The 25,606-nt window shown below is 49.4% G+C and overlaps 1 protein-coding gene across 5 annotated transcripts in view; it reads left to right on the forward strand.

The window, feature by feature from the left end:
- evi5l (ecotropic viral integration site 5 like) overlaps window positions 1-25,606 on the forward strand; it is a 42,971-nt gene that overhangs the window by 4,145 nt on the left and 13,220 nt on the right. For 3 of the 5 annotated variants that reach the window (XM_069195683.1, XM_069195684.1, XM_069195685.1), the window contains 14 exons: window positions 1,480-1,834; window positions 2,446-2,635; window positions 3,255-3,479; window positions 3,740-3,814; window positions 4,232-4,357; window positions 6,972-7,115; window positions 7,388-7,477; window positions 7,646-7,743; window positions 8,511-8,571; window positions 9,094-9,147; window positions 10,153-10,185; window positions 11,854-11,994; window positions 22,108-22,224; window positions 25,445-25,585. In XM_069195683.1, coding sequence (XP_069051784.1) covers window positions 1,581-1,834; window positions 2,446-2,635; window positions 3,255-3,479; window positions 3,740-3,814; window positions 4,232-4,357; window positions 6,972-7,115; window positions 7,388-7,477; window positions 7,646-7,743; window positions 8,511-8,571; window positions 9,094-9,147; window positions 10,153-10,185; window positions 11,854-11,994; window positions 22,108-22,224; window positions 25,445-25,585 — 1,749 coding nt within the window. In that variant the 5' untranslated portion in view covers window positions 1,480-1,580. Of the gene's footprint in view, window positions 1-1,479; window positions 1,835-1,975; window positions 2,108-2,445; window positions 2,636-3,254; window positions 3,480-3,739; window positions 3,815-4,231; window positions 4,358-6,971; window positions 7,116-7,387; window positions 7,478-7,645; window positions 7,744-8,510; window positions 8,572-9,093; window positions 9,148-10,152; window positions 10,186-11,853; window positions 11,995-22,107; window positions 22,225-25,444; window positions 25,586-25,606 lie in introns of those variants that run through there. The other 2 variants (XM_069195687.1, XM_069195686.1) reach the window with 2 other exon arrangements.

Genomic DNA, 25,606 nt, shown 5'->3' on the forward strand with positions numbered 1-25,606 from the left:
GCCCTGTGTTAGGGAGCCCTGAGTCAGTAGTCTGTACTGGGAGCCCTGTGTCAGTAGTCTGTACTGGTTGCCCTGTATCAGGGAGCCCTGTGTCAGTATTCTGTACTGGGAGCCCTGTATTAGGGAGCCCTGAGTCAGTAGTCTGTACTGGGAGCCCTGTATTAGGGTGCCCTGAGTCAGTAGTCTGTACTGGGAGCCCTGTATTAGGGAGCCCTGTGTCAGTAGTCTGTTGCCCTGTATCAGGGAGCCCTGTGTCAGTATTCTGTACTGTGAGCCCTGTGTTAGGGAGCCCTGAGTCAGTAGTCTGTACTGGGAGCCCTGTGTTAGGGACCCCTGAGTCAGTAGTCTGTACTGGGAGCCCTGTGTTAGGGAGCCCTGAGTCAGTAGTCTGTACTGGGAGCCCAGTGTTGGGGAGCCCTGTGTCAGTAGTCTGTACTGGGAGCCCTGTGTTAGGGAGCCCTGAGTCAGTAGTCTGTACTGGGAGCCCAGTGTTAGGAAGCCCTGTGTCAGTAGTCTGTACTGGGAGCCCTGTGTCAGTAGTCTGTACTAGGAGCACTGTGTTAGGGAGCCCTGAGTCCGTAGTCTGTACTGGGAGCCCAGTGTTAGGGAGCCCCGTGTCAGTAGTCTGTACTGGGAGCCCTGTGTTAGGGAGACCTGTGTCAGTAGTCTGTACTGGGAGCCCAGTGTTGGGGAGCCCTGTGTCAGTAGTCTGTACTGGGAGCCCTGTGTTAGGGAGCCCTGAGTCAGTAGTCTGTACTGGGAGCCCAGTGTTAGGAAGCCCTGTGTCAGTAGTCTGTACTGAAAGCCTGTTGTTAGTGTTCCCTGTGTGGGTAGTCTGTACTGGGAGCTCTGTGTTAGGGAGCCCTGTGTCAGTAGTCTGTACTGGGAGCCCTGTGTCAGTAGTCTGTACTGGGAGCCCTGTGTTAGTGAGACCTGAGTAAGTAGTCTGTACTGAAAGCCCATTGTTAGGGTTCCCTGTGTGGGTAGTCTGTACTGGGAGCTCTGTGTTAGGGAGCCATGAGTCAGTAGTCTGTACTGGGAGCCCAGTGTTAGGGAGCCCTGTGTCAGTAGTCTGTACTGGGAGCCCTGTGTTAGGGAGACCTGAGTAAGTAGTCTGTACTGAAAGCCCATTGTTAGGATTCCCTGTGTGGGTAGTCTGTACTGGGAGCTCTGTGTTAGGGAGCCATGAGTCAGTAGTCTGTACTGGAAGCCTAGTGTTAGGGAGTCCTGAGTCAGTAGTCTGTCCTGAGAGAACTGTGTCAGCAGTCTGTTTTGGAATCCCGGGCACACACTGAACTGGGTTATTCCAAGGTTTTGATGGTAAACGTATGGAGTGTTTCTTTATAATGGGAGAATGCAGAATACAGTATACGAATAGCTAATAATGTCATCGGGATGTCAGGCAGCAGTTAGATCCTTTCCATTATGTGTTTGTGAAAGACAATTTTCTGCTCATTCTTCCTTGTGTTGTTTGTGTAGCTGACGTGAGGTGCTGTGATACCTGCGCCAGGTAAGAGGAGAGAGGAGGAAGCCCCAACCCTTGCCCCCCCGTAGCCTACCCAGAGTGCAGCGCTGCAATTATGGCCAGCCCCAGAAGCAGCCCCCCACCTCCCTCGGACTCGGATCCAGCAGGAAGCCCAGAGCAGGACCCCGAGAGATCCCTGTCACCTCCTGCCCTGGACCCAGATCCCCCATCCACTGGTAGCCCCGTCCTCAGCCCTGACTCCTCCTCCCAAGATGCTATGCTGTCGGCGCCGGCCTGCTCCCCTGCCGACTCGGAGAACCTGAGCCCTGATGAGCTTGAACTGCTGGCCAAGCTGGAGGAGCAGAACAGGTGAGATAGGAAGCATATCTCTGTGAAAACGGGTGCCACACTTTTAATATCTGCTGTCGGTACAAGCAGTGTATTGTTATTGATTAGGTCTTCTATCACAGGTACTGCTCTGTTAATACAGATACTCTACTGTCAATACAGGCACTGTACTGTTCAGACAAGGACTCCCTGTGCTCCCTGGTGCTGCTAGAACAGCAGTACCTTCACTGCAGGGACTTGTATGTGTAGAACAGAGGCTGTGCCTTTACCATATGTTCTCTCAGGTTTCAACAGGTGAGTCTCAAGCAATCTCTCTTTCTCTCCTTTCCCTCCTTCTTCTCTCCTCCTGTCTCCACCTCCCACCCCCCTTCTCTCTCTCTTCCTCCTCCTGTCTCCTTCCTTCCTCCTCTTCCTCTCCCTCCTCCACTTCTCCACCTCAAATGATCTCTCCTTCCTCCTCCTCTCTCCCTCCTTCCTCCTTCTTTGTCCTTTCATCCTCTATTCCACCTCCTGTTCTGTCTCTTTCACTCCTTCTCTGTCCCACCTCATATTCTCTCACTCTCCCTCCTCCGGTGTCCCTCTCTCCCCCTCCCTCTTCCTTTCTGCTCTCCTCCTCTCTCCCTCTCTCTCAGGCTTTTGGAGGCAGACTCCAAGTCCATGCGCTCCATGAGTGGCTCCCGGCGGAACAGTGGCTCTTCGCTAGTGTCCAGCTCCTCCGCCTCCAGCAACCTCAGCCACCTGGAGGAGGACACCTGGATCCTGTGGGGCCGCATCGTCAACGAGTGGGAGGAGTGGAGACGCAAGAAGGACAAGCTGCTCAAGGTTTGAGAGAAGGAGGGTGAGGAGAGATGGAGGATGAGAAGAGGGAAGAGAGAGGGTGAGGAGAGAGAGGAGGGAGAGAGGTAAGGTGAGAAGAGAGGAGGGAGTGAGAGAGGGTGAGGAGAGAGAGGAGGGAGTGAGAGAGGGTGAGGAGAGAGGGGAGGGTGAGGAGAGAGGAGAGGGAGTGAGGGAGGGTGAGGAGAGAGAAGAGGGAGGGAGTGAGGGAGGGGAGAGGAGAAGGACTGAGGGAGGGGAGGGAGAGAGAGGAGAGAGGGACTGAGGGAGGGGAGGAACAGAGGGATAGAGAGGACAGGGATTGAGGGAGGGCAGGAACAGGGAGTGAGGGAGAGAGAGGTATTGAGGGAGGGAGGGAGAGAGGAGAGAGGGAGTGGGGGAGGGAGAGAGAGGGGAGAGACGGATTGAGGGAGGGGAGGAACGGAATGTGGGAGGGAGAGAGAGAGGGATTGAGGGCCATGAGGGAGAGAGAGAAGAGAGGGATTGAGGGAGAGGAGGAACAAGGAGGAAGAGAGAGGAGAGAGGGATTGAGGGAGGGGAGGGACAGAGAGGGGAGGGAGGGAGCTGCTGTTATACATGTGACCTAGCTGTCTCCCCTCTCTCTCAGGAGCTGATCCGCAAGGGCATCCCCCACCACTTCCGGGCCATCGTCTGGCAGCTGCTGTGCAACGCGACCGACATGCCGGTGAAGAACCAGTACTCGGAGCTGCTGAAGATGTCCTCTCCATGCGAGAAGCTGATCCGCCGGGACATTGCACGCACCTACCCCGAGCACGACTTCTTCAAGGGCCAGGACAGCCTGGGCCAGGAGGTGCTCTTCAATGTCATGAAGGTAGGGGGGGCTGCGGAGACGATGTGCCCCACGCTCAGTATTTGCTAAAAATCCCACAGGGAAACAGAACTGGAGATTCCTGCTGCACAGCAGTGTGGTCCTTTCAGGTTTATCCAGCAGCACTGACGAAACGGAAAGAAACGAAGTGTCTTTTTAGTGCTGTGTCGTTTTTACTGATGCGTCTGCAGTGTACAGCCAGCAGTGGTAAAAAGCTGAGAGTGCAGGCGTTGCTGTGACTGGGCGCCTCTGTCTGTCTCCAGGCCTACTCCTTGGTGGACCGGGAGGTGGGCTACTGCCAGGGCAGCGCGTTCATCGTGGGACTGCTGCTCATGCAGGTAGCCGTGCGGAGACAGCGATGGACTGAGCCACAGGCGGGGCCGGGCAGCGCTGTTGTCTCACTCTCCGTCTCCCTCCCCTGCCGCGCTCAGCCCTCCTTCCCGAGGGCTGCTTCCCCTTTCCCTTCCCCCTCCCCCTCCCTGCATCACTTGTACCCCCGCCCACAGCACACAGATCCAGAACTTTATTGTGGACTTATTCTCCCTCCTCCAAACAAAGTGTGGAGCCTGTAATCGGCAAAGTATTTTTCTCTCTCTTTTTTCATCCCCATATGCCTCTTTGCCCTCCTCACCCTATCACTGTCTCCCTCTCTCTCACTCCTCTCCCCCTCTCTCCCTCCGTCTCTCCCTCCGTCTCTCCCTCCGTCTCTCACTCTCTCCCTCTCCCTCCCTGTTCCTGCCCCTGTCTGTGCACAGATGCCGGAGGAGGAGGCCTTCTGTGTGTTTGTGCGTCTGATGCAGGAGTACAGGCTGAGGGAGCTCTTCAAGCCCAGCATGGCTGAGCTGGGACTGTGCATCTACCAGTTTGAGTACTTGCTGCAGGTGAGAGAATTTACAGCAGTGCAGGAGCAGGGAAATACAGAAACACAGATGTAGATGTAGTCATGTCAAAATCCATATCTTTGAAAACTTAGACTAAATCTTAACTCTTCTGAGACACAGTGCCTCACGCTACAATATTGATATCTACTGCTATGTGTTGTATGCTATTACTTTCTCTTAAATTTGTACCTTATTTACCTTGCAGCAGAGTAATTTTGAGTTTAAAAGTGCAGTTGGCTGATAGGGATGCTGCACTGGCGCTCAGCTCAGGCAACCGCAATAATGGTTCTTTCCACAGGGTGGTGACAGATACATACAACAGTAGTCCCAGACACTGCTGCTGAGATTTTTGCTCTTTTTCATTATGATTTCAGGTTTTTTCTCGTGTTTCCTAAGATTCTCTTTATCAGTTGGTATTTACAGTAAATGTTTTTTTTGTCTGGGGTCTTGTTTTCACACTAAGTGCAATGTTAGCGACAGTAGTGTTGTCAGTATAAACCAACAACCAACAGTGGTGACTAATCTGGCAGTATTGTCAACTCTGTGACAGTGCCGTACTGATACAGTGGTGATTAACTGGCAGTTTTGTCTCGTCTTGGACAGAACTGTGTTGAGATACAGTGTTGATTAATCTGACAGTTTTGTCTCCTCTGGGACAGACGTGTATTGAGATACAGTGGTGATTAATCTGACGGTATTGTTTCCTCTGGGTCAGAACTGTGTTGAGATACAGTGGTGATTAATTAGACAGTATTGTGTCCTCTGGGACAGAACTGTGTTGAGATACAGTGGTGATTAATTAGACAGTATTGTCTCCTCTGGGACAGAACTGTGTTGAGATACAGTGATGACTAATCTGACAGTATTGTCTCCTCTGGGACTGAAATGTGTTGAGATACAGTGGTGATTAATCTGACAGTATTGTCTCCTCTGGGACAGTGCTGTACTGATGCAGTGGTGACTAATCTGACAGTATTGTCTCCTCTGGGACTGAAATGTGTTGAGATAACAGTGGTGATTAATCTGACAGTATTGTCTCCTCTGGGACAGAAATGTGTTGAGATACAGTGGTGATTAATCTTTGTCTCCTCTTGGGACAGTGCTGTACTGATGCAGTGGTGACTAATCTGACAGTATTGTCTCCTCTGGGACAGTGCCGTACTGATGCAGTGGTGACTAATCTGGCAGTATTGTCTCTTCTGGGACAGTGCTGTACTGATGCAGTGGTGACTAATCTGACAGTATTGTCTCCTCTGGGACAGTGCTGTACTGATACAGTGTTATTATACAGTGGTGACTAATCTGACAGTATTGTCTCCTCTGGGACAATGCTGTACTGATGCAGTGGTGACTAATCTGACAGTATTGTCTCTTCTGGGACAGTGCTGTACTGATGCAGTGGTGACTAATCTGACAGTATTGTCTCCTCTGGGACAGTGCTGTACTGATGCAGTGGTGACTAATCTGACAGTATTGTCTCCTCTGGGACAGTGCTGTACTGATGCATTGGTGACTTATCTGACAGTATTGTCTCCTCTGGGACAGTGCTGTACTGATGCAGTGGTGACTAATCTGACAGTATTGTCTCCTCTTGGACAGAAATGTGTTGAGATACAGTGGTGATTAATCTGACAGTATTGTCTCCACTGGGACAGTGCTGTACTGATACAGTGGTGATAAATCTGACAGTATTGTCATCTCTGGGACAGAACTGTGTTTAGATACAGTGGTGATTAATCTGACAGTATTGTCTTCTCTGGGACATTGCTGTACTGAAAAGTGGTGATTAATCTGACAGTATTGTCTTCTCTGGGACAGTGCTGTACTGATACAGTGTTATTATACAGTGGTGACTAATCTGACAGTATTGTCATCTCTGGGACAGTGCTGTACTGAAAAGTGGTGATTAATCTGACAGTATTGTCTTCTCTGGGACAGTGCTGTACTGATACAGTGTTATTATACAGTGGTGACTAATCTGACAGTATTGTCATCTCTGGGACATTGCTGTACTGAAAAGTGGTGATTAAATGACAGTATTGTCTTCTCTGGGACAGTGCTGTACTGATACAGTGTTATTATACAGTGGTGACTAATCTGACAGTATTGTCTCCTCTGGGACAGTGCTGTACTGATGCAGTGGTGACTAATCTGACAGTATTGTCTCCTCTGGGACAGTGCTGTACTGATGCAGTGGTGACTAATCTAACAGTATTGTCTTCTCTGGGGCAGTGCTGTACTGATGCAGTGGTGACTAATCTGGCAGTATTGTCTCCTCTGGGACAGAAATGTGTTGAGATACAGTGGTGATTAATCTGACAGTATTGTCTCCTCTGGGACAGTGCTGTACTGATACAGTGGTGATAAATCTGACAGTATTGTCATCTCTGGGACATTGCTGTACTGAAAAGTGGTGATTAATCTGACAGTATTGTCTTCTCTGGGACAGTGCTGTACTGATACAGTGTTATTATACAGTGGTGACAGCATTGTTGTTACTGTACTGTAATTACTGTCATTGTCATTACTTGTACTGTCTGTAATCTGACAGTACTGTCTTCTCTGGGACAGTGGTGGTGACTATTCTCCTGTGTTTCTGTCTGTGTCTCCTCAGGAGCAGCTGCCAGAGCTGAATGTGCATTTCCGCTCTCAGAGCTTCCACACCTCCATGTATGCCTCCTCCTGGTTCCTCACGCTGTTCCTGACCTTCCTGCCGCTGCCCGTGGCCACGCGTGTCTTTGACATCTTCATGTACGAGGTCAGAGTGCCAGTTTGTGGAAGCCAGCTTCTCCAGCTCATCAGTAACCTCCAGACACACTGCCTGACCCCCGGCCAGTGTTTCCTAATTCCAGTCCCTTGATATGTGTGTTCCAGACGTGTGTCAGCGGGCTGATGTGCGTGTCAGCGGGCTGATGTGCGTGTCAGCGGGCTGATGTGCGTGTCAGCGGGCTGATTTGAGGGTCAGTGTGCTGATGTGCGTGTCAGCGGTCTGATTTGTGTGTCAATGTGCTGATGTGTGTGTCCCTGCAGGGGCTGGAGATTATTTTCCGTGTGGGGATGGCCATTCTACAGAACAACCAGACTGACCTCATTCAGCTGGACATGGAGGGAATGTCCCAGGTACAGGTCCCTGAGACCACTGAGAAACACACTGAGCTCTGGCTCCTTTATCTTCATCGTCTCCTAGTCCTTTTCTTACTGTTATTAATCCGCCTTTTGGGTGGCTGTTGGTGGTGTGGCGACATCTCTGGATTTTGAGGGTCTAATCTCTCTCATGTGTCTCCCCAGCACTTCCAGAAGGTCATCCCCCACCAGTTCGACAACTGGCCCGACAAGCTCATCCTGAGGGCCTACCAGGTCAAATACAACCCCAAGAGGATGAAAAAGTATGCAGAAAACAGCACAGCAGCACAGCATGATACAGGGCCACACGGCTTAGCACACAGGACATTAGAGTGGTAACAAACGAGAGGAGGCCTTTCAGTAGCTCATTGTTCCCAGGATCTCAGCCAGCCATGTCTTGAGAGAAGTCAGGGTTAGCCAGGACAGTTTCTTACAGACTCACACAAACTGGTAGTTGAAATGCACAGACCAGGGCAGCACAGCACAGGGAACAAACAGAGCACAACACAGCATAGGGTAACATCACAGGGCAGCAAAACACAGTGCAGCAACATAGGGCAACAACACAGGGCAACGCAACATAGGGCAACAACAGAGCAAAACAGTGCAACAACACAACGCAACACAGCACAGGGTAACACCAGAGCACAACACAGCAAAGGGTAACAGCATAGCACAGGGCATCAACAGAGCACAACACAACATAATGTAGGACAGAACTCTTTAGTTTGATAAAGTGCAACTCTGTACACTTTATAGCAGCACAAACTGCACATATACTGATTTATCTCATACAGGAAAGCACAGGATGGTATTGTACAGCATATTTCAAGACTAGCTGCTGAGTTTTGTGTGTGTGGTTGTGTAAGTTTGCGTGCCAGGCACTTCCTTGTGTCCACTGTAGTGAAGTTTCATTGTTCCTCGCCCTTTCACACATGGAGAGGGAGATAGTGCAGTCTGTTTCGTGTGACAGTACTGTGCTGTCACTGAGCACAGGGAGCTGTGCTAAGGCTGTGTCCTGTGTCCCCAGGCTAGAGAAGGAGTACACCACCATCAAGAACAAAGAGATGGAGGAGCAGATAGAGATCAAGGTGACTGTTTCTGTCTTTATTTTGTAAATTGTACCTCAGGGCCTGCATGAGCAGCGTAAATGGAGATCACCTGTGTTATACACAGTGGGAAGCCTCCACGCAGCACTGGGTCTGGAAAAGTTTGTGGTTCAGTCAAGACCTGACTGCTTGTGTTTTCTGAGAAAAGAGTGAGTAATTCAGCATAAACCTGAAAAGAGTGAGTAATTCAGCATAAACCTGAAAAGAGTGAGTAATTCAGTGTTGTGAGAAAGTCTCTCAGGTTTGCTGTTGAAATTGAAGAAATACACTATGATACGGATGCAGGTACTGTATAATACAGGAGCTGCTTGCAGAAATCGGTTGGAGTGAAACAGTGTAAGAAAAGGAGCATGGCCACACTGCAGCAGGGTACAGTCAATAGGTGTGAAGCAGGCACAGAGTATAGGACAGACAGGTGAGTCCAGTGCAGTGGAGTAAAGTCAGGTGGGCTGTAGCTGTGTGTGTCAGAGACTCACCCCCAGACCCTATGATCTTCCCCCACAGAGGCTGCGCACGGAGAACCGACTCCTGAAGCAGAGGATTGAGACCCTGGAGAAGGTGGGAGAACTGGACATGCACAACCTTTCTTTGTGGGGAGAAGAGATGCCTTTACTGTCCTTTAAAATAAGTGAATGCACTTTTGGCATCTGACAACATTTTACACTTTTCTTCTTGAGATGGTGACAGAAAAGGATGGAGACAGCCGGTGACTTGGCGTCCTGTGATGTCAGAATCCTCTCTGGTGGTAGAGCCCATTAGTGCCTGAGCTCCCTGATGTCAGAGCACATTAATGTCAGAGCCATCTGGCCAGAGGTCCCTAGTGCGTGAGTCCCCTGGTGCTAAAGATCCCTGGTGTCAGAGATCCCTACTGGTGAAACCCCTGGTGCCACACATTCCTAGTTCCAGACCCACCTGGTGTCAAAGATCCTTATTGCCAGAAGCCCCAGGTGTTGGAGATTCCTGGTGTCAGATCCCCCTGACATCAGAGCCCATTAGTCCCAGAGTCCATCAGAACCAGAGCTCCCTGGTGTCAGATCCCCCTTGTATCAGAGCCCGTTAGAACCAGAGCCCCCTGGTGTCAGAGTCCCGTTAGTCCCAGAATCCATCAGAACCAGAGCCCCCTGGTGTCAGATCCCCCTGGCATCAGTGCCTGTCAGTGTCAGAAGCTATCAGTGCCAGAGTTCCCACTGTCTGTTAATTGTGTCCCGGGTCAGGTCTTTAGCCTGTGTGTGTCAGTACTGTAGATTAGTGAGCTGGGCTGTAGACTTAGTGTATCTGGCTGCACAACTGACTTTTCCTCTGCTTTCAAAGCCTAGTTTCCAGTTGTCCCTGTTTTATGCCTTTTCCCTTCCTTTTCCCTCTCTTGTTTTTTGTTCTTTCTCCTCTCTCCTCTCCCATCTCATTTTTTTCTCCTCTGGTTTTCTCGTCTTTCTTGAATCTCTCCTGTCCTCCCTCTATCTGGGCACACTCTCTGCTGACCTTTACTTCCTGTCTTTCTTGTCGCTGTCTCTCTGTGTTACGCCACCTCTCTCTCGCTCCCTCCGTCTCTCTGCGACGCTGTAGGAGAGTGCCGCTTTGGCAGACAGACTGATCCAGGTACCGTATTTAAACAACATCCCCTCCATCCCTCCCCCTTCCCCCCGTCTCCTTGCACACAGATAACACAGCCTCCTCACTCCTGCATGAGAGACTGCCTGTCTGTCCACCTGTCCACCATTTGCCCATCTGTCTGTCCAAGGCTGGGATGAATGAGGTGAATGAGGACCGACGGCTCAGCTGCTGATATGTGCTAAAATTGCCAAGATGGCCAGTGTTAACAGAATAGGCCCTTATTGTGGTGAAAATAACAGCAGCCATATCACCGTGCAACTCACTGGCAACCCACTGAAGCGAAGCAGGTGTGAGTCTGGTTAGTACCTGAATTGGGAGACCTCCTGGGAAAGCTAAGGCTGCTGCTGGAAGAGGTGTTAATGGGACTCGTAGGGAGTGCTCTCCCTGCAGTCTGTATGGGTCCTAATCCCCCAGTATAGTGATTATATATACAGTATTTATACTGTACAAAAGTGCTGTCCTTCAAAAGAGATGTAAAACCAAGGTCCTGACCCTCTGTGGTCATTAGAAATCCCAAGGCATTACTCAAAAATAGTAATCCTGGTGTTCTGGCCAAATTTCCCCCTGGTCTTTACCCATCTTGGCCTCCTAATAATCACCCATCTATGAATTGACTTCATCACTCCTTTCTCCTCTCCACTGATAGCTGGTGTGTGGTGAGCGTTCTGGTGCGCTATGGATGCAATACATCATCCAGGTGGGGCTACACATTGGTGATGGTGGAGGGGAGTCCCTATTACCTGTTAAATGCTTTGAGTGGAGAGTCCAGAAAGGTGCTATAGAAACATAAGATATTATTATTATTATTTACCTCCTTGTTAGAGAATTTTGCCCTTTGTCGAAGTGATAAGGGAGAAATTATTCCAGTTCCAGCCTGACAGACTGATGGGTCCACTTACTCCACTAGTAACTGCCCTGCCTGCTCGCTGTGTTGTGCTGTGCTATGCTGTCCGGGGAGCAGAGGGAGGGGAGAAGGTGTGTCAGATCCTCATTTTCTGTGTTTGCGATAGCCGTAATGTTCAGTAGGGGGTCCTGTGTTCACTGCTGAAGTCCACTGTGCGAGTTCTTCAGAGGTAGAGTGTGTGGCATCTTTGTGCTATGAGCTGCTGTGGGTTTGGTACCCTGTTTAAAGGCCACAAGGTGGCGTCTCGAGCTCCCATTCACATTCTATCATCTGAGTGCAGCTGTAGCAGGATCCTAGTCTGAGATGAGCCCCCACAGCATAATCCAGGGTCCCAGTCCAGGATGAGCCCCTGCAGCCCAGAGATCACAGCTGGGGTCCCAGTCCAGGATAAGCCCCCACATCCCAGACTGGGGTTAAAATCCGAATTGGTCCCCCAAAGCCTGAAGATCACAGCTAGGGTCCTGGTCTAGAATGAGCCTCCAGTGTTTCAGGCTGGGCTCTGGCTCACTCACTGTGGCAAGGTTGCCTCTCCCCTCACGTACAGCTGATCTCAAGGAAGACACAGACTGGGATACACAAAGACAGCACCAGTCTGGAGCCTATGCAGTCAGGGCTACAGTGCACCCTGTTGTGTGCTGGGGCTTTAATTGTCTCCTCTCTCCCCTTTCCTCTGCACTTTGCTCTTTTTCTGTCTCCCACTCTCCCTCTGTCCGCCTGACCCACCTCTTCCTCTGTCCTCTCCCACTCAGGGTCAGGTCACGCGAGCTCTGGAGGCAGAGGAGAACTATGTGATCAAGAGGGAGTTGGCAGTGGTGCGGCAGCAGTGCAGCACAGCCAGCGAGAGCCTGGAGAGAGCGCAGGACACCATCAGGGAGCTGCAGCAGCACCAGGTACTTCACACAGGGCACAGTAATGACAATCATAGACACACAAATGGGAAGAGCAGCACACAGTCAGGCCAGACAGCAGGAGGAGCCAGCGAGAGGCCGCCAGGGACAGTTTACTGTTACAATTACTGCTGCTGCTGGTTTTGAGCTCGGTGATAATGTTATCTGTAATAATTTTGGGTGTCAAGAGAGAGAGAGATGGGAACAGAGAAAAGCAGTGAAAGAGAAGGAGAGAGAGGGAAGGTGAGGCAGGCGTGAGAGAGGGGGGGAAGAGTGAGAGAGCATGCTCTGGGTCTGAGATTGCACCTCTGGAGGGGCTGAAGTTGTTCTTTTGTACCAACGATGAGAGCGCCCAACCGCCTCTCGCACCCCGCCCTATCTCAGGCACATTACGCTGAAAATAGCAGCACAGATCAGGCCTGGAAACTCCCAGCACTGTCAGGTCCTGCAGCTATTTTGGGGTCTACTAGACTCTTCATGCCTCCTTCAGGCTGCACGGATATTGTGCAGCCCGCCGTGATGCCCTCCGCACCCCTCAGCTCACATGGTCAGAGATCCCAGCCAGCCACCACATGCAAGAGGCTGAATCTGAGCTGAAAAACACTTCCTGCAGTTCTTGTCTACCAAACCCACAACTGCCGACAGAACACCAGCTTCTATCTCAATAGAGCCCGTGAAGCGAGGAGATTCACTTATTTATCAAGAGTAATGAAGGCTGTTTCCTGAAGCACCCTGGTTCATCAGAAAGCAGCTTTTCTGAGTGTATTGAAAAGTCACTTACACCAGCAAGAGGAGCAAGATATCCTAGCATTTTTTTTCCATTTTACGAGCAGTGCTAATGTCTGTAATGGTATTTAAAATATAAGTGAAAATATACTGCTCTCCGCACTGTTATTGTTTAAAAAAAGAGTGCAGAATAAGCCCTCTGTCTCCAAAGCCAAACGGGAATCTTCTTCCAGGTCCAGGATTTATGTTGGGACTCTTCCGTGGCCGTAGAGGAGGTAGTGTAGGCCCGACTGAGGCATCTAGATGATTTTCCACTCTGAATACAGAACTTGGGCCTCTCCCGAGTGCTACTGTTTTCGTGTTTCTCCAGAACGCTGGGCGTTGGGTCTTATTAAAAGAGCTGAGAAGCTGGTCAAAGGAGAGGTGCTGGCAGGTGGAAAGACACATCACTCTTGGCGCAAGCTGCTGTCCGGCTGCGCTTGTTCTCTGACGAATTAACGTTCTGACTTCCTGGCAGGGAGCGCGCTGTGAGAACGAGCACGGTGGGAGGGCAGGTGTGAGGTGTCTGCAGTGCTGTGTGGTTTGTGTGCTGAGATGGTACGAGATCTGGTCACAGGTTAGCGCTGGCTGTGCTGCAGCATTTATTTGCTCAGAGAGAGTGCACGTCAGTGTGTCCCAGTTTGTGTATCTGTGTGTCTTGATGTGTATTTCTCGTTGTGTGTGTGTGTACATGTGTCTCAGAATGTGTGTCTGTGTGTCTCAGACCGTGTCCGTCTGTGTCATGGTGTCTGTGTGTGTATCTGTGTGTCTTGGTGTTAATGTATATGTGTGTCTCGGTGCATGTGTGTCTGTGTGATTTTACTTCTGTGTATCTGTTGGTATGTAGGCAGCTCGTGCTTGTTTGTGCTCGCTGTGTTGCCCAGTTTGTGTATGCGCACACACGGGTGAGAGAGAGGTCTCGCCCTCCTCAGCTGCAGTCTCAGCAGTGTGCTGAGCAGTGTACTCGCTGTGCTCTTTCAAAAGAAGCCCCAGCTGGCCGGGGGGCCCACTCTGTGGCTCGTCAGGTTTAACGGGCCGACAGACAGGTGTGCTGGCACCGTCGCTCCTATCTGGGTCAGTGCCAGTCACCTGGCGGAGCGCGGTGTGGCCCTGGCGCGCTGCATGGCGCTCCTCACTTGTGTGTGTGCCTGCCTTCCCTCCACGGGACTTCCTCCTGCTCCAGGTGCCACAAGCCGCCATGTTGTGCTGCTGGTTTAAAGAGCTCAGAGCTCTTTGTCTCATGATCACTGTTGTTCAGTTAAAAGCTGGTGGGGTTCCCGAGAGCCTCAGTGAGTAAAGGCACATGTCCAACCCTATGGTCCCGACACTGCTAGTTCCCGTTTGTGTTTAGGTCACTGGCCCTCTGCAGGGGTGCCTTAGGGACTGGTTAACCCAGACAGTCATTCTGTGCCCAAACCTCTTTCTCTGGGCACTGCCCTCTCGGGACCTTGAACTCTGTCTTATGATCGACAAAATGCTGGCCCTTCTGCAACCTGGGAGTGTCCTGTCACTCTCCAGCCATGGCTTTAGTACGGCGAACGCTTGAAGGTGAACTGGTTGATGTTCACCAGTGCGGATAGGAGGGAAAGCTCTCCTCTTAGAATCCCTGGCTGCACCCCTGGCCAGTTGTGACAGCTGTTACCCAAAACATAGCCATCAGCTGGCTGCTGACCTATGAAGCTTGGTGGGCCTTAGCTGAGACCGTGGGCCCGCTGTGCCAGTCCCCGCCCACCCTTGTCCTTCAGTGAGAGTGGCACCAACAGCAGAGCAAGGCTGGCACAGCATGAAGGTTGTAGTGGCATTGAAAAGTGATTGAGGGGGAGGAGGGCATGAAAAACGAAGAATAAAAGGCAAATGTAAATTTGGGAGGTCAGCGTAATGACACTGATTGCCTAGCTCTCGGTCACGAGATCATAGGTTCAGGCTTCGGTGGTGCTGTGCTGGAGCTTGAGCTTGGCTCTAGTTCCTACCCCGAGGTAAGGTGAGTCTGCACCGGAGCCTCAGTATGATTCTTCAGGGAAACCAGAGGCAACAGGATGAAAAAAATGCAGATAAAAGCATGAGGCAGCTGCGAAATACAGTTACCAGTCTTTTCTTCTCAGCTTGTCCGCCATTTTTTGTTATCTGATGAGAAAGAAGCCTGTAAGAGCAGCTGCGTGCTTGTGTGTGAGAGCGCATCAGTATATGGGACTACAATTACCATTGTGTGTATGGGAGATTTCTTCAGTATTTGTGTCTGCAATTAGCGTTGTGTTTGTGAGAGACGGCTTCAGTGTGTGTGACTGCAATTACCTGAGTGAGCTTCAGTGTGTGTGACTGAAATAACTATTTCCAGTGCCTATGGGTGATGATTTTGTCTGTGTATTCTATTGTGAATTAGTTTTATTGGAATGAGTTTGCATTAGTATATGAGTGGGTAGGGTTACAGCAATGAGTGTGTATTAGCATGTGAGAGTCTTTGTTAGAGTATGAATCTCTGAGGGTGTCAGCACGCCTAAGTGCATGTGTCTTAGTTTGTGTATTTTAATGGTACAACAATGAGTATAAGTTAGCCTGTGTGTGTCTTGGTTTGTCTTTTGTATGAGTGTGCAGATGTGACTGTATCACTGAACCCCATATGAGAAAGTGTCTGGCATGACTAAGAAAGTAACTCCTCATATACTGGCTCTGGGAGGACAAGGCAAGTGGCTCATGTATTATTAAGGGAAAAAAAAAATCCAAACCTACATGGCCCTGTGTGAAAAAGTGATTGCCCCCCCTGTTAAAACATAAATCAACTGTGGTTTATCACATCTTTGGAAAGCTGAGTTCAATTTCTCTAGGCTTGATTACTGCCACACCTGTTCTCAATCAAGACATCACTTAAATAGGACCTGCCTGACAATGTGAAGTAGACCAAAAGATCCTCAAAAGCTAGACATCATGCTGCGATCCAAACAAATTCAGGAACAAATGAGAAACAGAGTAATTGAGATTTATCAGTCTGGAAAAGGTTATAAAGCCATTTCTACAGCTTTGGGACTCCAGCAAACCACAGTGAAAGCCATTATCCACAAATGGTGAAAACATGGAACAGTGGTGAACCTTCCCAGGAGTGGCCGGCCGACCAAAATTACCCCAAGAGCGCAGCGACAACTCATCCAAGAGGTCACAAAAAACCCCACAACAACATCCAAAGAACTGCAGGCTTCACTTGCCTCAGTTAAGGTCAGTGTTCATGACTCCACCATAAGAAAGAGACTGGGCAAAAATGGCCTGCATGGCAGAGTTCCTGGACGAAAACCACTGCTGAGCAAAAAGAACATAAAGGCTCGTCTCAGTTTTGCCAGAAAACATCTTGATGATCCCCAAGACTTTTGGGAAAATACTCTGTGGACTGACGAGACAAAAGTTGAACCTTTTGGAAGGTGTGTGTCCCATTACATCTGGCGTAAAAGTAACACAGCATTTCAGAAAAGGAACATCATACCAACAGTAAAATATGGTTGTGGTAGTGTGATGGTCTGGGGCTGTTTTGCTGCTTCAGGACCTGGACGACTTGCTGTGGTAAATGGAACCATGAATTCTGCTGTCTACCAAAAAATCCTGAAGGAGAATGTCTGGCCATCTGTTCGTGATCTCAAGCTGAAGCGCACTTGGGTTCTGCAGCAGGACAATGATCCAAAACACACCAGCAAGTCCACCTCTGAATGGCTTAAGAAAAACAAAATGAAGACTTTGGAGTGGCCTAGTCTAAGTCCTGACCTGAATCCGATTGAGATGTTGTGGCATGACCTTAGAAAAGCGGTTAAGGCTCGAAAACCCTCCAATGTGGCTGAATTACAACAATTCTGCAAAGATGAGTGGGCCAAAATTCCTCCACAACGCTGTAAAAGACTTATTGCCAGTTATCGCAAACGCTTGATTGCAGTTGTTGCTGCTAAGGGTGGCCCAACCAGTTATTAGGTTAAGGGGGCAATCGCTTTTTCACGCAGGGCCATGTAGGTTTGGATTTTTTTTTCCCTTAATAATACAAACCTTCATTTAAAAACTGCATTTTGTGTTTACTTGTGTTATCTTTGTCTAATATTTCAATTTGTTTGATGATCTGAAACATTTCAGTGTGACAAACATGCAAAAAAATAAGAAATCAGGAAGGGGGCAAACACTTTTTCACACCACTGTATAAACCAGATGGCACCTTCTTGAGACCCGAAGGAGCCCAACTGTTTCTTCTACTCTTCTGTCACCCGCTGTGGAGTCTGATTAGGGGGTGTAAAGAACAGTCAGTAACAGAATGAGGGTCGGTGGGTGGGTTCCCACAGAGCTGGAAATACAAGCATATGTGCGCTCTAGCGTGTTCGTGCTACTGTACTGAGCGTGTGACAGTGTTACAGTACTGCGTGTGAGCGTGTTCTTGCTAGGCTGAGTGGTGCTGGGTGGTTTCACACTCGCGCTGAGAGCCGAGGGAGGGTGTGGCGCGTGTGAGAGAGTGCTGACACTTGCTCTGTACATTCCGGGGTGACGAGAGCCGCTGCCCCCCTCCCCTTTGTGATTTCTCCCAGATTCATCAAGTCGAACCCGCCTTGTTGTTCAAGCTCTTTGTTCATCAGTTCAGACTGGTGTCTGATTGAGTGTTGTGTACTGGTGCTGGGATAGTTCCATTTTGTGTCAGAGCAGGTTGTGTATAATAACCCAATACTACAACTAATAACAACAGTGACTATTCACATCACATAACTACTTTTAGGATATTAATAGTAAGATTTAACCAAGCAAAATATTTATTCAGGTGATTTATACCAGAAAGCTGGCTTTTCTTTCTTGATCTAATAAAATGATGTTAGATAGGATCTCATAATAACCTATTATGAGAAAGACAAACAGCTACTCATTTAAAAATTATTTCTATCATCCTTTCATTTTATGTGCTGATCTGGGCTTTCTCCTCTGACACCCACTCCACAGTTTGCCAGATTGTGCCTGTATGGAGCTCTGGATGTCTTTCAGAAAGTGTAATTTTAAAGTCACTAAATGCTGAGTGTCGAAAAACTCCAAGGAATGGTTCTTGCATGATGGTTGAAGTATCTGTACTGTCTTTGCGACAGAGTGTCTTTATATTTCATGGTTCCCACTACAGTGCCTACTCAATGTCCACTTCAGGACTGTGGACTGTTAAATCATGGGTTCTGTTGTGTGTGTGTGTGGACAAGATTGTTAGATCATGGGTTCTGTTGTCTCTGTGTGGACTGATAGATCATGAGTTCTGTTGTGTGTGTGTGTGTGTGTGTGAACAAGACTGTTAGAACATGAGTTCTGTTGTCTGTGTGTGGACTGATAGATCATGAGTTCTGTTGTGTGTGTGTGTGAACAAGACTGTTAGATCATGGGTTCTGTTGTCTGTGTGTGGACTGATAGATCATGAGTTCTGTTGTGTGTGTGTGTGAACAAGACTGTTAGATCATGGGTTCTGTTGTCTGTGTGTGGACTGATAGATCATGAGTTCTGTTGTGTGTGTGTGTGAACAAGACTGTTAGAACATGGGTTCTGTTGTCTGTATGTGGACTGATAGATCATGAGTTCTGTTGTGTGTGTGTGAACAAGACTGTTAGAACATGGGTTTTGTTGTCTGTGTGTGGACTGATAGATCATGCGTTCTGTTGTGTGTGTGTGTGTGAACAAGACTGTTAGAACATGGGTTCTGTTGTCTGTATGTGGACTGATAGATCATGAGTTCTGTTGTGTGTGTGTGTGTGAACAAGACTGTTAGAACATGGGTTTTGTTGTCTGTGTGTGGACTGATAGATCATGAGTTCTGTTGTGTGTGTGTGTGAACAAGACTGTTAGAACATGGGTTCTGTTGTCTGTGTGTGGACTGATAGATCATGCGTTCTGTTGTGTGTGTGTGTGTGTGAACAAGACTGTTAGAACATGGGTTCTGTTGTCTGTGTGTGGACTGATAGATCATGCGTTCTGTTGTGTGTGTGTGTGAACAAGACTGTTAGAACATGGGTTCTGTTGTCTGTGTGTGGTGTGGCATTGCGGTGTGGACAGAAGTGGCTGTATGGGAAAGCTGTTGAGAAGAGAGTTGTGGGTGAGCAGGGAGTATGTTTTACACGCATGGTTATATATAGACAGGCACAAAGGCTTCCTGTACATGCTGTATCCCACCCAGTCACCCTCAGAGGAGACTGACCTCTTCTGGCTGTGTTCTACTTCATTTCTTCCAAGACAAATCAACAGTGAATCAATAACGGAGCACATTTTCTCAGAAAATGTTTTCTTTCCCATTCTGTAGATAAATAGACAGTTGGTAGATTTTTGTAAATTCACAATTCTGAACCCAAGGCTGTGAACAGCTCTCTACTACGTTGATAGTACAGAAACGTTCTGTTACTGCACTTTCATTAAAAATATATTGGCTCTATACTTTATATACTTTATAAGTACAGTTAAGTCATCATTCTCTTATCTTGCTTTCTTTACATAACTGTAATCTCCCTAGATATGAATTAAAACTCTTTCAATTAGATAATTAATCCATCCTGATATGGATTAAAGCATTGACAATTGTCTAAGAAAAGCCCTTTCTTTGCTTGCCTTGCTACATTTTTCTCTCTGAAAATGTTGATATGAATGAGCATGAAACAAAATGAGTGCACTTTAGCCTTGTGTTACAAACACATAATGGTTAAAATGTGTGTCATTTCCCTTTGCAGTATTTATGAAATCCAGCACTGAAGGTTTTTTAGAACCTTCTATCAAGAGTGAATAGACCTTAAAGCGTGCTCCCTGACGCACAGCGAAGAGCAAGAGAGTGAGCACACTGCTCCATGGAGGCGCTCTGACAGCTCAGGGTTGTCACGGAGCTGTGTCTGCGCTGCTCTGTGCTCTGTGCTGTTTGCTGTTCTTACTGCAGTCAGAGCTCCTGCACCCTGTTTGTAGCGCTGGGTGCTGAGCAAGCAGTGTTGCCAGAAGTGTGAGTGTAGTGCCCTGGTTTGTGAGTTTGTTCTGCCTTGTTCTCTCCTGTATCCTGCCTCCTCTCTTTCCTCTGTCCCGTCTCATTTCTCTGGTCTTCTGCCTCTTCTCTCTCCTGTCTCCTTTCTCTCCTGTATCCTGCCTCCTCTCTTTCCTCTCTCCTGTCTCTTTTCTCTTCTTTCTTTCAGTTGGTCTTCTGCCTCCTCTCTCTCATCTCTGCTTTCCTTTGTGCATCCTAAGGGCCATGCTGCGCAGTCTGATCGACCCCGCTTTCTCTGGCTTGGCGTGAGTGAGCACTGAAACTGATGATGTGTTGTGTGCAGGCCGGTGTAGCTCCGTTCACACGCTCTGGTTCAGAGTAACGCAGGTCACACACAGGACGCCAGCCTGCCACCCCCTCAGTGTTACACACAGGAGTGCTAGTCCAGGGAGCCTTGCTGTGTTACAGATACAGTATGCAGACAAGGTTGAGGGGGACAGATTGTGGTCGTGAAGGGGAATGCCCGTGCTCTGGTGTGAGTGGATGCCTTGGGCTTCAGCGAACTGTGGGAACAATAGCAGTTTGTGTGCATTTAAGGGTGTGTTCAGGAAGAACTGTTATTTCCCACTATGTGTGAAAATCAGTTTTGTGCCTCTCACGCTGTCCTTTTTTTAATCTTTGCTATTTTCGTGAAGCGCGTTTGTCCTCGCTTCTTCCCCCTCTCTCTGTTGATGTGGTGCAGATGCCACCCTGCGTGCTGGCCAGCTCCATCAGGGCCCAGCTCCTCGCGACTCAACCTGCCTCACTGCCTCTCTCTTCTCAGTTTTTCACCTCTGTCCCCCACTTCTCTCTTTCTCTGCCTCTCTCTCGCGGGATCTGATTGCGCTCTTCTTTCCCACGCCCCCGGTTTTCTTAAAAGGACAACCTGTAAAACGTCTCCTCTCCTCCTCTTTTCTGAGCAAAAAAGGGCCAAAGTGAGACAAGTGGCACTCTGAAAGTGACTCGGCCTCTCTGTGACCCTTTCACCTCGTGCCCGTCATAGCAACAGGGGTGAGAGGAGGGGGGAGCTCTGGACCGTGAGAAAGTGCCTTGACTTCTGCTTCTGTGCCATTGTGACTCAAACCACAGCCTTCTGCTCTGTCGCCCCAACCACAGCTCCTCTCATTGAGCCCGTTCATCAGACTGCCTTCTCGTCTTGGGCCGAATGAGAGGCCTTAAAGGAACTAGCATGGTCCAAGGGCAAGATTGGAACCAAGAACTCTCCCGTGTCTCCCTCTGGGGATCCCTTCTGGTTCTGAAACCCACCAAATAGCCTCACCAGCAGCTGCAGAGGTTTTTTCTGTGTAGTTTGCTGCCATGTTTCCGCTTTGTCTCCTCTTGTGTTTTCACTGCAAAGTGTAAAGAGAGTTGTTGCTGCACACTCAGAGTTCGCAACGTGTGGGAAAGTTTGCAGACAGAGCTGGAGCAGTCCACTGACCCATCTGTCTCTCTCTGTACACAGAGCAGTTTGTCAGTGGCTTACAGACCGAGCTGGAGCAGTCCACTGACCCATCTGTCTCTCTCTGTACACAGAGCAGTTTGTCAGTGGCTTGCAGACCGAGCTGGAGCAGTCCACTGACCCATCTGTCTCTCAGTACACAGAGCAGTTTGTCAGTGGCTTGCAGACCGAGCTGGAGCAGTCCACTGACCCATCTGTCTCTCTCAGTACACAGAGCAGTTTGTCAGTGGCTTGCAGACAGAGCTGGAGCAGTCCACTGACCCCTCTGTCTCTCTCAGTACACAGAGCAGTTTGACAGTGGCTTGCAGACAGAGCTGGAGCAGTCCACTGACCCCTCTCTCCCTCAGTACACAGAGCAGTTTGTCAGTGGCTTGCAGACAGAGCTGGAGCAGTCCACTGACCCCTCTCTCCCTCAGTACACAGAGCAGTTTGACAGTGGCTTGCAGACAGAGCTGGAGCAGTCCACTGACCCATCTGTCTCTCAGTACACAGAGCAGTTTGTCAGTGGCTTGCAGACAGAGCTGGAGCAGTCCACTGACCCATCTGTCTCTCTCAGTACACAGAGCAGTTTGACAGTGGCTTGCAGACAGAGCTGGAGCAGTCCACTGACCCCTCTCTATCTCTTTCAGTACACAGAGCAGTTTGTCAGTGGCTTGCAGACAGAGCTGGAGCAGTCCACTGACCCCTCTGTCTCTCTCAGTACACAGAGCAGTTTGACAGTGGCTTGCAGACAGAGCTGGAGCAGTCCACTGACCCATCTGTCTCTCTCAGTACACAGAGCAGTTTGACAGTGGCTTGCAGACAGAGCTGGAGCAGTCCACTGACCCCTCTTTTCTCTCTCAGTACACAGAGCAGTTTGACAGTGGCTTGCAGACAGAGCTGGAGCAGTCCACTGACCCCTCTCTATCTCTCTCAGTACACAGAGCAGTTTGTCAGTGGCTTGCAGACAGAGCTGGAGCAGTCTCGACTGCAGGAGGCTGAGTTGCTAGCTGCTCTGAAGGAGATGCAGGACAAAGTTTTGGAGCTGGAGAAGGTGAGACTGAATTTGGACATGCAACCTCTTTCATTCCTCGATCACCCTTCAGTCACTCCTGCATCACCCCTTTATCACACGCATAACGTATGACGGCTCAGTGAAGGGCACTAACCACATCATTACCTGTCCCGTCACTCCTCTTTTTAACCCAGCCTTTCTGACTGGAGTTATAGCCAGCATTTGTGAATTTACTTCTACAGAGAAATACACAGGCTCATGATGAGTCTGGATGTTAGCAAGAACAAATGTACTTAATTTTCAGAGTTAGTCAGGAGTAGCTTAGCTTGTAGTCATAAAAGACACAAATGAAACAAAACGTTCTTCCAAGGAGCATCTGAAAGTAGTCTCTTCCCCACCAGAACACAAACCTGTGTACACATCAAGTCTGTGCTTGCCGTTTGATCTGGCACGCTTTTGTGAGTAACTTACACCAGATTTATCAAAATAAAAGCTGAGGTTTGTTAATAACCAGGAAATATGAAGTGTTACTAAAACATGAAAAGGAAAAAAGGTTTTGTTGTGAGCAGCACTACAGGGGGGTTTCAGAGAATGTGGTTTGGCCTTTTTGTAGATGCACGCACCAGCCACACCAGCCTTTCCCTGTGAGAGTGGAAATCTCTGATCAGAAAGAAACTCTGTAAACTGGCCCAAATCATACAGGCTTGTCTCTCATTCCTTATTTTGTACCAGCTGATGCTGTTGTCCATGGTGACTTATTCACAAGACCTATCTGGAATTTGAACCCACAGCCTCCTGGTTGCTGCTCAGTGTGTGGGTGGGCGCTCATTATCAGACTTGTTGAGCTCAAACCAAAGCTTTAATCCAGCGCTCTACTAAAGGGGCAGGAACAGAGAGGCTGTTGACTCTTAATGACCCCAAAGAGCACATGAGGGAGACAGGAAGCTAGGAGGCGAGAAGAGTGAGCCCTGCTCAGGGAGAAAGCAGGTAATCCTATGTGCATGAGAGAAAGTTGCTCTGTATAACCCCCAAACCCAGATCCCCCTCCCCCCCCCCCAGCTGCACTCCGCAGTTCCTAGAAACCCAGGGCTCACCGCCGGCGCTTTGCGCTGCACATGAAAGCCTACAGGCGGGGCGCGCAGCCCCCCATCCTGGAGGCACAGAAACCCACCAGCCCACAGCTGCGCCTCACCAGCCCCCCGCCAGCCCCTTGCCGCGCTGACTCCCCGGGACAGCTCTCCGCAGCAACGAGGGGGGCTGCCTGCACACCCCATCTCCCCAACCGCAGTGCACTGGCACCCCACTCTACTGACACACGGAATACACACTCACACCCGGCACACCTGAAGAAGGCTCCATAGCCGAAACATTGTGTCTCTTTTCTTTTCCTTTCAGCACGGAATAAACCTTTAGCTGTTCCTTTGAATACACACTCTACTGATAGTCACCGTACTAAATAAACAGCACCCACACTCTACTGACACACAGCTCATACACAGCACACATACTGTACTGACGCACAACTGATACACAGCACACTGTTATGCTGACACACAACGGATACACAGTGCACACTGCTGTACTGACACATGACAGATACACAGCATACATACTCTACTGATACACAGTACACTGCTCTACTGACACACAACTAATACACAGCACACTGCTGTACTTACACATTATACACAAATACACAGCACACACACTCTACTGACACAGCTGATAACACAGCACACTGCTGTAGTGACGCACAACTGATACACAACACACTGTTCTACTGACACAACGGATACACAGTGCACACTGCTGTACTGACACATGACAGATACACAGCATACATACTGTACTGACACACAGCTGATACACAGTACACTGCTCTACTGAAACACAACTGATACACAGTGGACACTGCTGTACTTCCACATAATACACAAATACACAGCACACTGCTGTACTTACACATAACAAATACACAGCACACATACTCTACTGACACACAACTGATACACAGTGCACACTGCTGTACTGACACACACAGATATATAGCACACATACTCTACTGACACACAGCACACTGCTGTACTGACACACAACTGATACACAGTGCACTCTGCTGTACTGACACAACTGATACACAGTGCACACTGTTGTACTGACACACAACAGATACATAGCACACATACTCTACTGACACACAGCTGATAACCCAGCACACTGCTCTACTGACACAACTGAAACACAGTGCACACTACCCTACTGACACACAACTGATACACAGCACACATACTCTACTGACACAGCTGATACACAGCACACATACTCTACTGATGTACACTTGATCCATGAAAACTGATTACTTGTTTCAGTGTTATAGATGACCTAGCCTGAGCCTGGCCTCGTGCAGTGGTGTCTGACTCCAGTGTGTGGGGCTCTGTCAGTGTTAAGAGATGAGCTAGCCTCAGCCTGGCCTCGTGCAGTGGTGTCTGACTCCAGTGTGTGAGGCTCTGTCAGTGTTAAGAGATGAGCTAGCCTGAGCCTGGCCTCGTGCAGTGGTGTCTGACTCCACTGTGTGGGGCTCTGTCAGTGTTAAGAGATGAGCTAGCCTGAGCCTGGCCTCATGCAGTGGTGTCTGACTCCAGTGTGTGAGGCTCTGTCAGGGTTAGAGATGAGCTAGCCTGAGCCTGGCCTCGTGCAGTGGTGTCTGACTCCAGTGTGTGGGGCTCTGTCAGTGTTAGAGATGAGCTAGCCTGAGCCTGGCCTCGTGCAGTGGTGTCTGACTCCAGTGTGTGGGGCTCTGTCAGTGTTAGAGATGAGCTAGCCTCAGCCTGGAATCGTGCATTGGTGTCTGACTCCAGTGTGTGGGGCTCTGTCAGTGTTAAGAGATGAGCTAGCCTGAGCCTGGCCTCGTGCAGTGGTGTCTGACTCCAGTGTGTGGGGCTCTGTCAGGGTTAGAGATGAGCTAGCCTGAGCCTGGCCTCGTGCAGTGGTGTCTGACTCCAGTGTGTGAGGCTCTGTCAGTGTTAAGAGATGAGCTAGCCTGAACCTGGCCTCGTGCAGTGGTGTCTGACTCCAGTGTGTGGGGCTCTGTCAGTGTTAGAGATGAGCTAGCCTCAGCCTGGCCTCGTGCAGTGGTGTCTGACTCCAGTGTGTGAGGCTCTGTCAGTGTTAAGAGATGAGCTAGCCTGAGCCTGGCCTTGTGCAGTGGTGTCTGACTCCAGTGTGTGGTGTTTCATCCCTGTCTGTGTGTGTGTCCCAGAGGAACAGCTCCCTGCCTGATGAGACCAATCTGGCGAGGCTGCAGGAAGAGCTGAAAGCAGTGAAGCTGCGAGAGCTGGAGACTCTGAGCTCCTTCAGGGAGATGCAGGAGCAGGTCACTGAGCTGAACCAGCGCTGGCAGGTACAGTACTGAGAGAGGGAT

This window comes from Lepisosteus oculatus, chromosome 11 (assembly GCF_040954835.1).
Source record: "Lepisosteus oculatus isolate fLepOcu1 chromosome 11, fLepOcu1.hap2, whole genome shotgun sequence".
Classification (NCBI taxonomy): domain Eukaryota; kingdom Metazoa; phylum Chordata; class Actinopteri; order Semionotiformes; family Lepisosteidae; genus Lepisosteus; species Lepisosteus oculatus.